General features: G+C 41.5%; 1 protein-coding gene across 1 annotated transcript in view; it reads right to left on the reverse strand.

Moving 5' to 3' along the window:
• Positions 1-1344: 1344 nt before the first annotated feature.
• The window catches only part of LOC139260397 (zinc finger protein 229-like), a 28695-nt gene continuing 13782 nt past the window's right edge, over positions 1345-16257 (reverse strand). Inside the window, exon 3 of the mRNA XM_070876963.1 lies at positions 1345-2451. Within this exon, the coding sequence (XP_070733064.1) occupies positions 1473-2342 (870 nt within the window). The 5' untranslated portion in view covers positions 2343-2451 and the 3' untranslated portion in view covers positions 1345-1472. The remainder of the gene's footprint in view (positions 2452-16257) is intronic.

Genomic DNA, 16257 nt, shown 5'->3' on the forward strand with positions numbered 1-16257 from the left:
CTTCTCTGCTCCCAGGAGAACAATCCCAGCTTCTCCAGTCTATCCAAGTAACTAAAGTCCCTCATCCCTGGAATCAATCAAATCTTTTCTGCACCCTCTCTAAGGCCTCCACATACTTTCTAAAATGCGGTGCCCAGAATTGGACACAATACTCCAGTTGAGGCCGAACCTGTATTTTATAGAGGTTCACCATAATATCCGTGCTTTTGTAATCTCTGCCTCTGTGATGCCCAGGATCCTGTAAGCATTTTTAAACTGCTCTCTCGACCTGCCCTGCCCCCTTCAATGATTTGTGCGCATAGACCCCTTGGTCTCTCTGTTCATGCACCCCCTTTAAAATTGTACCCTTTAGTTTATATTGCCTCTCCTTGTTCTTCCTCCCAAAATGTATCGCTTCAAACTTTTCTGTGTGAAGTTTCATCTGCCACGTGTCCGCCCAGTTCACCAGCCTGTCTGTCCTCCTGAAGTCTATCACCATCCTCCTCAACATTCACTATACTTCCAAGTTTTGATCCATCTACAGATTTGGAAATCAAGCTAAGAGGTGGCAGGGCTCGGGAACAGCGGCAGTAAATACAATCTAAATGTAAATTCCGATGTAGTTTATCTTCATTTATTCCTATTTTAATAGCTTTTGCTGAATGTGGCCCATGGCCAAGTGCCAGGATATTGGATCAAGCCCACCGTAGAAAATGAGTTTGACACCCTGAGGTAGACAATGTTAACCGGATTCCCCCATCCACCAACCTAACAACTTCTTTACAAACTCAAGCTAGTTTGTAAGAGATGACCATGTTTACCGGAATCCATGTTCAGTATCTCTAATGGCCCCTTCCCTTTCCCCATGATGGAAAACAGCATCTCTCAGGATCCCTTCGAGCACCTTCCCGGTGATCGAGGTCACGTTGATGGGCCTTCAGTTCCCGAGCTCAGACTTGTGCCCAATTTGGAAAATGGGAACTACATGTGCTACCTTCCAATCTCAGGGAACAACCCATGACTCTACTGAGCTGTTGGAGATATGGGCAAGGGGCTGACAGAGCACCCATCCCATCTCTTTAAACACCCTTGGGTGGATATCATTCGCACCTTACACGCATCAAGATTAACCCACACGGCGACTTTGCTGTCAGTGAAGAGAGATGAGAAAGACCAAAGTCCCGTTTGGCCCTCTGTGTGACCCTGAAGAACTGTGTCCAGACTGAAGTTCTCCCCCCATACGATCCTCCCCCCAGATTGTCCTCTCTGAGCCCCAGACAGGTGATGCTAAACACTCGGGTGGGAAAGACAAAAATCTACAGCAATGTGTTGAAAGCAAAAATGATTTATTTGTATATTTCCCAAATATTAAACTCCAGCCCAGTTATAGGGTTATTAACATCAGCAGAAACAAACCCCAACTGTCAGAATGAACATGGTTCAGTCGGGATGTGATTAACAGCAACAATAACAGCAGATTCCAACCCCTGCAGTCACTTGTGAACTTGCTGGTGTCTCAGCAGGTAGGATGACCGAGTGAATCCCTTCCCACACACAGAGCAGGTGAACAGCTTCTCCCCCGTGTGAATTCGCTGGTGTATTAGCAGGGTGGTTGACCGAGTGAATCCCTTCCCACATTCAGGGCAGGTGAACGGCCTCTCCCCAGTGTGAACTCGCTGGTGCATCAGCAGGTGGGATGACCGAGTGAATCCCTTCCCACACACAGAGCAGGTGAACGGTCTCTCCCCAGTGTGAATTCGCTGGTGTATTAGCAGGGTGCATGACTGAGTGAATCCCTTCCCACATTCTGAGCAGGTAAATGGCCTCTCCCCGGCGTGAACTCGCTGGTGTGTCAGCAGGCTGGATGACTGAGTGAATCCCTTCCCACACTCAGAGCAGGTGAATGGCCTCTCCCCAGTGTGAACTCGCTGGTGTGCCAGCAGGTTGTATAACTGAGTGAATCCCTTCCCACACTCTGAGCAGGTGAACGGTCTCTCCCCAGTGTGAATTCGCTGGTGTTTCAGCAGGCTGGATGACTGAGTGAATCCCTTCCCACACACGGAGCAGGTGAACGGCCTCTCCCCAGTATGAACTCGCTGGTGTATCAGCAGGCTGGATGACTGAGTGAATCCCTTCCCACACCCGGAGCAGGTGAACGGCCTCTCCCCAGTGTGAACTCGCCGATGTGTTTCCAGCTGGGATGGGGAGTTGAAACCTTTCCCACAGTCCCCACATTTACACGGTTTCTCCCCAGTGTGACTGCACTTGTGTCTCTCCAGGTTAGAATATCGGCTGAAGCCTTGTCCACACACACAGCACGTGTACTGTTTCTCCCCGCTGTGAACAGTGCTTTTTGCTTCCATGGTCAAAGGCCGATGATACTCCGTTCCCGATGAATCAAGTGACTCCGTCAGATCTTATTGTGATGTTTGTTTTGAACCTTTGGTCGACAAATCCTCCCCTTTTAATACCCTGTAAAGAGAATTTCAAACAGGAAAAAGTTGGGTGAGAGAGAACCCACAAAAACACAAAGGCAGGTTGTGAAATTGAGCTGAATGAACCTGCTTATTTGTGCGGCCGTCTGCAGAAAAAAAGTGACCCTGAAAGCTGTCGGATTGTCATAAAAACCCAACTGGTCACTAATGTCCTTCAGGGAAGGGAACCCACCACCCGGTCTGGGCCTACACAAGACTCTGGCCTCTATGGGAGGAGAGAGAGGTGGCCAGGTGAGGGACTTTATACATCTGCAACTCGACCAGAACTTTGAAAGAACCTCCCAAACCCACAACCTCTACCACCTAGATGGACCGGGGCAGCAGGTGCATGGGAAATCCATCACCTCCAAGTTCCCCTCCAAGTCTCACATCCTGACTTGGGCATATATCACCGTTCCTACATCGTCACTGGGTGAAAATCCTGGAACTCCTCACCTAACAGCATTGTGGGAGGACCTTCACCACACGGACTGCAGCGGTTCGAGAAGGCCCACATCACCTTGTCAAGGGGCAAATGGAAATTGGAAATATATTCTGGCCTTACTAGCGACACCCACATCCCAAGAATGGATTAAAACAAATCTGTACATTGAAAGCCTCTACAGAAATACTTGTTCCTAAAACAATACTCTTCTACATTGTGAGGACAGTAATCTCCCCTAGAATCCACCGCAGTTGACAGTCTCTCATCGGAAATTGTTGGGCCCGACTGGGCTCAGAGGTACTGGGGGTGAAACCCAGCAGCTTCTCCCCCCTCTCCATTCCAGCTCAAACTGATGCAACACACAGACCCACACAGGAGGCCAAGGAGCGACTTCCGTATCCAGTGCCCACCCTGATACAGAGCGGCTCTGGATTGGTCTCTCTGTGTTTCCAGTATCGATGCACTTAGGTTCAGTATATGAGGGAGAAGGGAATAGAGGCTTGTGCTGAGAGAGTTAGAACCATAGAATCAGAGAATGGTTACAGCACGGAACATGACCATTCGGCCCGTCGAGCCCGTGCCGGCTCTCTGCAAGAGCACCTCAGCTAGTCCCACTCCCCCGCCCTTACCCCACAGCCCTGCTCATGTTTTCTCTCAGGTATTTATCCAATTCCCTTTTGAAAGCCGTGATTGAGTCTGCCTCCACCACCCTCTCAGGCCGTGCATTCCGGATATTAATCACTCGCTACTCAAAAAGGGTTTTTCTTGTGTCGCCTTTGGTTCTTTTGCCAATCCCTTAAATCTGTGTCCTCTGGTTCTCGACCCTTCTGCCAATGGGAACAGTTTCTCTCTATCTCCTCTGGCAAGACCCCTCATGATTTTGAACACCTCGATCAAATCTCCTCTCAATCTTCCCTGCTCCAAGGAGAACATAAGAAATAGGAGCAGGAGTCGGCCATTTGGCCCCTCGAGCCTGCTCCACCATTCAATAAGATCATGGCTGATCTGATCATGGACTCAGCTCCACTTCCCTGCCCACTCCCCATAACCCTTTCTTCCCTTATCCCTCAAAAATCTGTCTATCTCCACCTTAAATATATTCAATGACCTAGGCTCCACAGCAACCTGGGGCAGAGAATTCCACAGATTTATAACCCTCTGAGAAAAGAAATTCCCCCTCATCTCAGTTTTAAATTAGCGATCCCTTATTCTGAAACTATGCCCACTAGTTCTAAATTCCCCCATGAGTGGAAACATCCTCTCGAGCTCCCTCAGTATCTTATATGTTTCAATAAGATCACATCTCATTCTCCAATGAGTATAGGCCCAACCTACTCAACCTTTCTTCATAAGATATCCCCTTCATCTCAGGAATTAACCTAGTGAACTTTTTCTGAACTGCCTCCAATAAAAGTATATAGTTCCTTAAATACGGAGACCAAAACTGTACGCAGTACTCCAGGTGTGGCCTCACCAATACCTTGTACAGTTCGAGCAGGACTTCTCTGCTTTTATACTCGATCCCCATAGCAACCCCAGCTTCTCCAGTCTGTCCAGGTAACTGCAGTCCCTCATCCCTGGAATCATTCTTGTAAATCTTTTCTACATCCTCTCTAAGATGTTCACATCCTTCCTAAAGTGCGGTGCCCAGAATTGGGCACAATACTCCAGTGTTTTGTACAGGTTCATCATAATATCCACGCTTTTGTACTCTATATCTCTATTTATAAACAGAGAAACTGTCTAGTGTAATATAAACAGAGACAGGGTCTAGTGTAATATAAACAGGGACAGGGCCTCGTGTAATATAAACAGAGACAGAGTCTAGTGTAATATAAACAGAGACAGGGTCTAGTGTAATATAAACAGAGACAGGGTCTAGTGTAATATAAACAGAGACAGGGTCGAGTGTAATATAAACAGAGACAGGATCTAGTGTAATATTAACAGAGACAGGGTCTAGTGTAATATAAACAGGGACAGGGCCTCGTGTAATATAAACAGAGACAGAGTCTAGTGTAATATAAACAGAGACAGGGTCTAGTGTAATATAAACAGAGACAGGGTCTAGTGTAATATAAACAGAGACAGGGTCTAGTGTAATATAAACAGAGACAGGGTCTAGTGTAATATAAACAGGGACAGGTTCTAGTGTAATATAAACAGAGACAGGGTCCAGTGTAATATAAACAGAGACAGGGTCTAGTGTAATATAAACAGAGACAGGGTCTAGTGTAATATAAACAGGGACAGAGTCTCGTGTAATATAAACAGAGACAGGGTCCAGTGTAATATAAACAGAGACAGGGTCCAGTGTAATATAAACAGGGACATGGTCTAGTGTAATATAAACAGAGACAGGGTCTAGTGTAATATAAACAGAGACATGGTCTAGTGTAATATAAACAGGGACAGGGTCTAGTGTAATATAAACAGGGACAGGGTCTAGTGTAATATAAACAGAGACAGGGTCTAGTGTAATATAAACAGAGACAGGGCCGAGTGTAATATAAACAGAGACAGGGTCGAGTGTAATATAAAAAGAGACAGGGCCTCGTGTAATATAAACATAGACAGGGTCTAGTGCAATATAAACAGAGACAGGGCCTAGTGTAATATAAACATAGACAGGGTCCAGTGTAATATAAACAAGTCAGGGTCTAGTGTAATATAAACAGGGACAGGGCCTAGTGTAATATAAACAGAGACAGGGTCTAGTGTAATATAAACAGAGACAGGGTCTAGTGTAATATAAACAGGGACAGGGTCCAGTGTAATATAAACAGAGACAGGGTCTAGTGTAATATAAACAGGGACAGGGTCTAGTGTAATATAAACAGGGACAGCTTCTAGTGTAATATAAACAGGGACAGGGTCTAGTGTAATATAAACAGACAGGGTCCAGTGTAATATAAACAGGGACAGGATCTAGTGTAATATAAACAGAGACAGGGTCTAGTGTAATATAAACAGGGACAGGGTCTAGTGTAATATAAACAGAGACAGGGTCCAGTGTAATATAAACAGAGACAGGGTCCAGTGTAATATAAACAGAGACAGGGTCTGGTGTAATATAAACAGAGACAGGGCCGAGTGTAATATAAACAGAGACATGATCTAGTGTAATATAAACAGAGACAGGATCGAGTGTAATATAAACAGAGACAGGGTCCAGTGCAATATAAACAGAGACAGGGTCTAGTGTAATATAAACAGAGACAGGGTCTAGTGTAATATAAGCAGAGACAGAGTCCAGTGTAATATAAACAGAGACAGGGTCTAGTGTAATATAAACAGGGACAGGGTCTAGTGTAATATAAATAGAGACAGGGTCCAGTGTAATATAAACAGAGACAGGGTCTAGTGTAATATAAACAGAGACAGGGTCTAGTGTAATATAAGCAGAGACAGAGTCCAGTGTAATATAAACAGAGACAGGGTCTAGTGTAATATAAACAGGGACAGGGTCTCGTGTAATATAAACAGAGACAGGGTCCAGTGTAATATAAACAGAGACAGGGTCCAGTGTAATATAAACAGAGACAGGGTCCAGTGTAATATAAACAGAGACAGGGTCTAGTGTAATATAAGCAGAGACAGGGTCCAGTGTAATATAAACAGAGACAGGGTCTAGTGTAATATAAACAGAGACAGGGTGCAGTGTAATATAAACAGAGACAGGGTCCAGTGTAATATAAACAGGGACGGGGTCTAGTGTAATATAAACAGAGACAGTGTCTAGTGTAATATAAATAGGGACAGGGTCTAGTGTAATATAAACAGGGACAGGGTCTAGTGTAATATAAACAGAGACAGGGTGCAGTGTAATATAAACAGAGACAGGGTCTAGTGTAATATAAACAGGGACAGGGTCTAGTGTAATATAAACAGGGACAGGGTCTAGTGTAATATAAACAGAGACAGGGTGCAGTGTAATATAAACAGAGGCAGGATCTATTGTAATATAAACAGGGACAGGGTCTAGTGTAATATAAACAGGGACAGGGTCGAGTGTAATATAAACAGAGACAGGGTCTAGTGTAATATAAACAGGGACAGGGTCTAGTGTAATATAAACAGAGACAGGGTCCAGTGCAATATAAACAGAGGCAGGATCTATTGTAATATAAACAGGGACAGGGTCTAGTGTAATATAAACAGGGACAGGGTCGAGTGTAATATAAACAGAGACAGGGTCTAGTGCAATATAAACAGAGGCAGGATCTATTGTAATGTAAACAGGGACAGGGTCTAGTGTAATATAAATAGAGACAGGATCTATTGTAATATAAACAGAGACAGGGTCTAGTGTAATATAAACAGGGACAGGGTCTAGTGTAATATAAACAGGGACAGGGTCTAGTGTAATATAAATAGAGACAGGATCTATTGTAATATAAACAGAGACAGGGTCTAGTGTAATATAAACAGGGACAGGGCCTAGTGTAATATAAACAGAGACAGGGTCTAGTGTAATGTAAAAAGAGACAGGGTCTAGTGTAATATAAACAGAGACAGGGTCCAGTGTAATATAAACAGAGACAGGGTCTAGTGTAATATAAACTTGGACAGGGCCTAGTGTAATATAAACAGAGACAGAGTATAGTGTAATGTAAACAGAGACAGGGTCCAGTGTAATATAAACAGGGACAGGGTCCAGTGCAATATAAACAGAGACAGGGTCCAGTGTAATATAAACAGAGACAGGGTCCAGTGTAATATAAACAGAGACAGGGTCTAGTGTAATATAAACAGAGACAGGGTCTCGTGTAATATAAACAGAGACAGTGTAGAGTGTAATATAAACAGGGACAGGGTCTAGTGTAATATAAACAGAGACAGGGTCCAGTGTAATATAAACAGAGACAGGGTCTAGTGTAATATAAACAGAGACAGGGTCTAGTGTAATATAAACAGGGACAGGGTCTCGTGTAATATAAACAGAGACAGGGTCCAGTGTAATATAAACAGGGACAGGGTCCAGTGTAATATAAACAGAAACAGGTTTTAGTGTAATATAAACAGAGACAGGGGCCAGTGTAATATAAACAGAGACAGTGTCTAGTGTAATGTAAACAGGGACAGGGTCTAGTGTATTATAAAAAAGGCAGGATCTATTGTAATATAAACAGAGACAGGGTCTAGTGCAATATACACAGAGGCAGGATCTATTGTAATATAAATAGAGACAGGATCTATTGTAATATAAAGAGAGACAGGGTCTAGTGTAATATAAACAGGGACAGGGCCAAGTGTAATATAAACAGAGACAGGGCCTAGTGTAATATAAACAGAGACAGGGTCTAGTGTAATATAAACAGAGACAGGGCCTAGTGTAATATAAACAGAGACAGGGTCTAGTGTAATATAAACAGAGACAGGGTCGAGTGTAATATAAACAGAGACAGGATCTAGTGTAATATAAACAGAGACAGGGTCTAGTGTAATATAAACAGGGACAGTGTCTCGTGTAATATAAACAGAGACAGGGTCCAGTGTAATATAAACAGAGACAGGGTCCAGTGTAATATAAACAGAGACAGGGTCCAGTGTAATATAAACAGAGACAGGGTCTAGTGTAATATAAACTTGGACAGGGCCTAGTGTAATATAAACAGAGACAGGGTCCAGTGTAATATAAACAGAGACAGGGTCTAGTGTAATATAAACAGGGACAGGGTCTCGTGTAATATAAACAGAGACAGGGTCCAGTGTAATATAAACAGGGACAGGGTCCAGTGTAATATAAACAGAAACAGGTTTTAGTGTAATATAAACAGAGACAGGGGCCAGTGTAATATAAACAGAGACAGTGTCTAGTGTAATATAAACAGGGACAGGGTCTAGTGTATTATAAATAGAGGCAGGATCTATTGTAATATAAACAGAGACAGGGTCTAGTGCAATATACACAGAGGCAGGATCTATTGTAATATAAATAGAGACAGGATCTATTGTAATATAAAGAGAGACAGGGTCTAGTGTAATATAAACAGGGACAGGGCCTAGTGTAATATAAACAGAGACAGGGCCTAGTGTAATATAAACAGAGACAGGGTCTAGTGTAATATAAACAGAGACAGGGTCTAGTGTAATATAAACAGAGACAGGATCTAGTGTAATATTAACAGAGACAGGGTCTAGTGTAATATAAACAGGGACAGGGCCTCGTGTAATATAAACAGAGACAGAGTCTAGTGTAATATAAACAGAGACAGGGTCTAGTGTAATATAAACAGAGACAGGGTCTAGTGTAATATAAACAGGGACAGGGTCTAGTGTAATATAAACAGAGACAGGGTCCAGTGTAATATAAACAGAGACAGGGTCTAGTGTAATATAAACAGAGACAGGGTCTCGTGTAATATAAACAGAGACAAGGTCTAGTGTAATATAAACAGGGACAGAGTCTCGTGTAATATAAACAGGGACAGGGTCTAGTGTAATATAAACAGGGACAGGGTCCAGTGTAATATAAACAGAGACAGGGTCCAGTGTAATATAAACAGAGACAGGGTCTCGTGTAATATAAACAGAGACAGTGTCTAGTGTAATATAAACAGGGACAGGGTCTAGTGTAATATAAACAGAGACAGGGTGCAGTGTAATATAAACAGAGACAGGGTCCAGTGTAATATAAACAGGGACGGGGTCTAGTGCAATATAAACAGAGGCAGTGTCTAGTGTAATATAAACAGGGACAGGGTCTAGTGTAATATAAACAGGGACAGGGTGCAGTGTAATATAAACAGAGACAGGGTCCAGTATAATATAAACAGGGACAGGGTCTAGTGCAATATAAACAGAGACAGGGTCCAGTGTAATATAAACAGAGACAGGGCCTAGTGTAATATAAACAGAGACAGGGTCTAGTGTAATATAAACAGAGACAGGGTCTAGTGTAATATAAACAGAGACAGGGTCTAGTGTAATATAAACAGAGACAGGGTCTAGTGTAATATAAACAGAGACAGGGTCTAGTGTAATATAAACAGAGACAGAGTCTAGTGTAATATAAACAGAGACAGGGTGCAGTGTAATATAAACAGAGACAGGGTCCAGTGTAATATAAACAGGGACAGGGTCTAGTGTAATATAAACAGGGACAGGGTCTAGTGTAATATAAATAGAGACAGGATCTATTGTAATATAAACAGAGACAGGGTCTAGTGTAATATAAACAGAGACAGGGTCTAGTGTAATATAAACAGAGACAGGGTCTAGTGTAATATAAACAGAGACAGGGTCTAGTGTAATATAAACAGAGACAGGGCCTAGTGTAATATAAACAGAGACAGGGTCTAGTGTAATATAAACAGAGACAGGGTCTAGTGTAATATAAACAGAGACAGGGTCTAGTGTAATATAAACAGGGACAGGGCCTAGTGTAATATAAACAGAGACAGGGTCTAGTGTGAAATAAACAGGGACAGGGTGTAGTGTAATATAAACAGAGACAGGGTCTAGTGTAATATAAACAGAGACAGAGTCTAGTGTAATATAAACAGAGACAGGGTCCAGTGTAATATAAACAGAGACAGGGTCTAGTGTAATATAAACAGAGACAGGGTAAAGTGTAATATAAACAGAGACAGGGTCTAGTGTAATATAAACAGAGACAGGGTCCAGTGTAATATAAACAGGGACAGGGTCTAGTGTAATATAAACAGAGACAGGGTCTAGTGTAATATAAACAGAGACAGGGTCTAGTGTAATATAAACAGAGACAGGGTCTAGTGTAATATAAACAGGGACAGGGTCTCGTGTAATATAAACAGAGACAGGGTCTAGTGTAATATAAACAGACACAGGGTCTTGTGTAATATAAACAGAGACAGGGTGCAGTGTAATATAAACAGGGACAGGGTCCAGTGTAATATAAACAGAGACAGGGTCCAGTGTAATATAAACAGAGACAGGGTCTCGTGTAATATAAACAGAGACAGTGTCTAGTGTAATATAAACAGGGACAGAGTCTAGTGTAATATAAACAGAGACAGGGTGCAGTGTAATATAAACAGAGACAGGGTCCAGTGTAATATAAACAGGGACAGGGTCTAGTGCAATATAAACAGAGACAGTGTCTAGTGTAATATAAACAGGGACAGGGTCTAGTGTAATATAAACAGGGACAGGGTGCAGTGTAATATAAACAGAGACAGGGTCCAGTGTAATATAAACAGGGACAGGGTCTAGTGCAATATAAACAGAGACAGGGTCCAGTGTAATATAAACAGAGACAGGGTCCAGTGTAATATAAACAGAGACAGGGTCTCGTGTAATATAAACAGAGACAGTGTCTAGTGTAATATAAACAGGGACAGGGTCTAGTGTAATATAAACAGAGACCGGGTCCAGTGTAATATTAACAGAGACAGGGTCTCGTGTAATATAAACAGAGACAGTGTCTAGTGTAATATAAACAGGGACAGGGTCCAGTGTAATATAAACAGAGACAGGGTCTAGTGAAATATAAACAGAGACAGGGTCTAGTGTAATATAAACAGGGACAGGGTCTCGTGTAATATAAACAGAGACAGGGTCCAGTGTAATATAAACAGGGACAGGGTCCAGTGTAATATAAACAGAAACAGGTTTTAGTGTAATATAAACAGAGACAGGATCGAGTGTAATATAAACAGAGACAGGGTCCAGTGCAATATAAACAGAGACAGGGTCTAGTGTAATATAAACAGAGACAGGGTCTAGTGTAATATAAGCAGAGACAGAGTCCAGTGTAATATAAACAGAGACAGGGTCTAGTGTAATATAAACAGGGACAGGGTCTAGTGTAATATAAATAGAGACAGGGTCCAGTGTAATATAAACAGAGACAGGGTCTAGTGTAATATAAACAGAGACAGGGTCTAGTGTAATATAAGCAGAGACAGAGTCCAGTGTAATATAAACAGAGACAGGGTCTAGTGTAATATAAACAGGGACAGGGTCTCGTGTAATATAAACAGAGACAGGGTCCAGTGTAATATAAACAGAGACAGGGTCCAGTGTAATATAAACAGAGACAGGGTCCAGTGTAATATAAACAGAGACAGGGTCTAGTGTAATATAAGCAGAGACAGGGTCCAGTGTAATATAAACAGAGACAGGGTCTCGTGTAATATAAACAGAGACAGGGTGCAGTGTAATATAAACAGAGACAGGGTCCAGTGTAATATAAACAGGGACGGGGTCTAGTGTAATATAAACAGAGACAGTGTCTAGTGTAATATAAATAGGGACAGGGTCTAGTGTAATATAAACAGGGACAGGGTCTAGTGTAATATAAACAGAGACAGGGTGCAGTGTAATATAAACAGAGACAGGGTCTAGTGTAATATAAACAGGGACAGGGTCTAGTGTAATATAAACAGGGACAGGGTCTAGTGTAATATAAACAGAGACAGGGTGCAGTGTAATATAAACAGAGACAGGGTCCAGTGCAATATAAACAGAGGCAGGATCTATTGTAATATAAACAGGGACAGGGTCTAGTGTAATATAAACAGGGACAGGGTCGAGTGTAATATAAACAGAGACAGGGTCTAGTGCAATATAAACAGAGGCAGGATCTATTGTAATGTAAACAGGGACAGGGTCTAGTGTAATATAAATAGAGACAGGATCTATTGTAATATAAACAGAGACAGGGTCTAGTGTAATATAAACAGGGACAGGGTCTAGTGTAATATAAACAGGGACAGGGTCTAGTGTAATATAAATAGAGACAGGATCTATTGTAATATAAACAGAGACAGGGTCTAGTGTAATATAAACAGGGACAGGGCCTAGTGTAATATAAACAGAGACAGGGTCTAGTGTAATATAAAAAGAGACAGGGTCTAGTGTAATATAAACAGAGACAGGGTCTAGTGTAATATAAACAGAGACATGGTCTAGTGTAATATAAACAGGGACAGGGTCTCGTGTAATATAAACAGAGACAGGGTCCAGTGTAATATAAACAGAGACAGGGTCTAGTGTAATATAAACTTGGACAGGGCCTCGTGTAATATAAACAGAGACAGAGTATAGTGTAATGTAAACAGAGACAGGGTCCAGTGTAATATAAACAGGGACAGGGTCCAGTGCAATATAAACAGATACAGGGTCCAGTGTAATATGAACAGAGACAGGGTCCAGTGTAATATAAACAGAGACAGGGTCTAGTGTAATATAAACAGAGACAGGGTCTCGTGTAATATAAACAGAGACAGTGCAGAGTGTAATATAAACAGGGACAGGGTCTAGTGTAATATAAACAGAGACAGGGTCCAGTGTAATATAAACAGAGACAGGGTCTAGTGTAATATAAACAGAGACAGGGTCTAGTGTAATATAAACAGGGACAGGGTCTCGTGTAATATAAACAGAGACAGGGTCCAGTGTAATTTAAACAGGGACAGGGTCCAGTGTAATATAAACAGAAACAGGTTTTAGTGTAATATAAACAGAGACAGGGGCCAGTGTAATATAAACAGAGACAGTGTCTAGTGTAATATAAACAGGGACAGGGTCTAGTGTATTATAAAAAAGGCAGGATCTATTGTAATATAAACAGAGACAGGGTCTAGTGCAATATACACAGAGGCAGGATCTATTGTAATATAAATAGAGACAGGATCTATTGTAATATAAAGAGAGACAGGGTCTAGTGTAATATAAACAGGGACAGGGCCTAGTGTAATATAAACAGAGACAGGGCCTAGTGTAATATAAACAGAGACAGGGCCTAGTGTAATATAAACAGAGACAGGGCCTAGTGTAATATAAACAGAGACAGGGTCGAGTGTAATATAAACAGAGACAGGATCTAGTGTAATATTAACAGAGACAGGGTCAAGTGTAATATAAACAGAGACAGAGTCTAGTGTAATATAAACAGAGACAGGGTCTAGTGTAATATAAACAGAGACAGGGTCTAGTGTAATATAAACAGGGACATGTTCTAGTGTAATATAAACAGAGACAGGGTCCAGTGTAATATAAACAGAGACAGGGTCTAGTGTAATATAAACAGAGACAGGGTCTAGTGTAATATAAACAGAGACAGGGTCTAGTGTATTATAAAAAAGGCAGGATCTATTGTAATATAAACAGAGACAGGGTCTAGTGCAATATACACAGAGGCAGGATCTATTGTAATATAAATAGAGACAGGATCTATTGTAATATAAAGAGAGACAGGGTCTAGTGTAATATAAACAGGGACAGGGCCTAGTGTAATATAAACAGAGACAGGGCCTAGTGTAATATAAACAGAGACAGGGCCTAGTGTAATATAAACAGAGACAGGGCCTAGTGTAATATAAACAGAGACAGGGTCGAGTGTAATATAAACAGAGACAGGATCTAGTGTAATATTAACAGAGACAGGGTCAAGTGTAATATAAACAGAGACAGAGTCTAGTGTAATATAAACAGAGACAGGGTCTCGTGTAATATAAACAGAGACAGGGTCCAGTGTAATATAAACAGAGACAGGGTCCAGTGTAATATAAACAGAGACAGGGTCCAGTGTAATATAAACAGAGACAGGGTCTAGTGTAATATAAGCAGAGACAGGGTCCAGTGTAATATAAACAGAGACAGTGTCTAGTGTAATATAAACAGGGACAGGGTCTAGTGTAATATAAATAGAGACAGGGTCCAGTGTAATATAAACAGAGACAGGGTCTAGTGTAATATAAACAGAGACAGGGTCTAGTGTAATATAAGCAGAGACAGAGTCCAGTGTAATATAAACAGAGACAGGGTCTAGTGTAATATAAACAGGGACAGGGTCTCGTGTAATATAAACAGAGACAGGGTCCAGTGTAATATAAACAGAGACAGGGTCCAGTGTAATATAAACAGAGACAGGGTCCAGTGTAATATAAACAGAGACAGGGTCTAGTGTAATATAAGCAGAGACAGGGTCCAGTGTAATATAAACAGAGACAGTGTCTAGTGTAATATAAACAGGGACAGGGTCTAGTGTAATATAAACAGAGACAGGGTGCAGTGTAATATAAACAGAGACAGGGTCCAGTGTAATATAAACAGGGACGGGGTCTAGTGTAATATAAACAGAGACAGTGTCTATTGTAATATAAACAGAGACAGGGTCTAGTGTAATATAAACAGGGACAGGGTCTAGTGTAATATAAACAGGGACAGGGTCTAGTGTAATATAAATAGAGACAGGATCTATTGTAATATAAACAGAGACAGGGTCTAGTGTAATATAAACAGGGACAGGGCCTAGTGTAATATAAACAGAGACAGAGTATAGTGTAATGTAAACAGAGACAGGGTCTAGTGTAATGTAAAAAGAGACAGGGTCTAGTGTAATATAAACAGAGACAGGGTCTAGTGTAATATAAACAGAGACAGGGTCTAGTGTAATATAAACAGGGACAGGGTCTCGTGTAATATAAACAGAGACAGGGTCCAGTGTAATATAAACAGAGACAGGGTCTAGTGTAATATAAACTTGGACAGGGCCTAGTGTAATATAAACAGAGACAGAGTATAGTGTAATGTAAACAGAGACAGGGTCCAGTGTAATATAAACAGGGACAGGGTCCAGTGCAATATAAACAGAGACAGGGTCCAGTGTAATATAAACAGAGACAGGGTCCAGTGTAATATAAACAGAGACAGGGTCTAGTGTAATATAAACAGAGACAGGGTCTCGTGTAATATAAACAGAGACAGTGTAGAGTGTAATATAAACAGGGACAGGGTCTAGTGTAATATAAACAGGGACAGGGTCTCGTGTAATATAAACAGAGACAGGATCCAGTGTAATATAAACAGAGACAGGGTCTAGTGTAATATAAACTTGGACAGGGCCTAGTGTAATATAAACAGAGACAGAGTATAGTGTAATGTAAACAGAGACAGGGTCCAGTGTAATATAAACAGGGACAGGGTCCAGTGCAATATAAACAGAGACAGGGTCTAGTGTAATATAAACAGAGACAGGGTCTCGTGTAATATAAACAGAGACAGTGTAGAGTGTAATATAAACAGGGACAGGGTCTAGTGTAATATAAACAGAGACAGGGTCCAGTGTAATATAAACAGAGACAGGGTCCAGTGTAATATAAACAGAGACAGGGTCTAGTGTAATATAAACAGGGACAGGGTCTCGTGTAATATAAACAGAGACAGGGTCCAGTGTAATATAAACAGGGACAGGGTCCAGTGTAATATAAACAGAAACAGGTTTTAGTGTAATATAAACAGAGACAGGGGCCAGTGTAATATAAACAGAGACAGTGTCTAGTGTAATATAAACAGGGACAGGGTCTAGTGTATTATAAATAGAGGCAGGATCTATTGTAATATAAACAGAGACAGGGTCTAGTGCAATAT

Source organism: Pristiophorus japonicus, chromosome 3 (genome assembly GCF_044704955.1).
Source record: "Pristiophorus japonicus isolate sPriJap1 chromosome 3, sPriJap1.hap1, whole genome shotgun sequence".
NCBI classification, from domain to species: Eukaryota; Metazoa; Chordata; class Chondrichthyes; family Pristiophoridae; genus Pristiophorus; species Pristiophorus japonicus.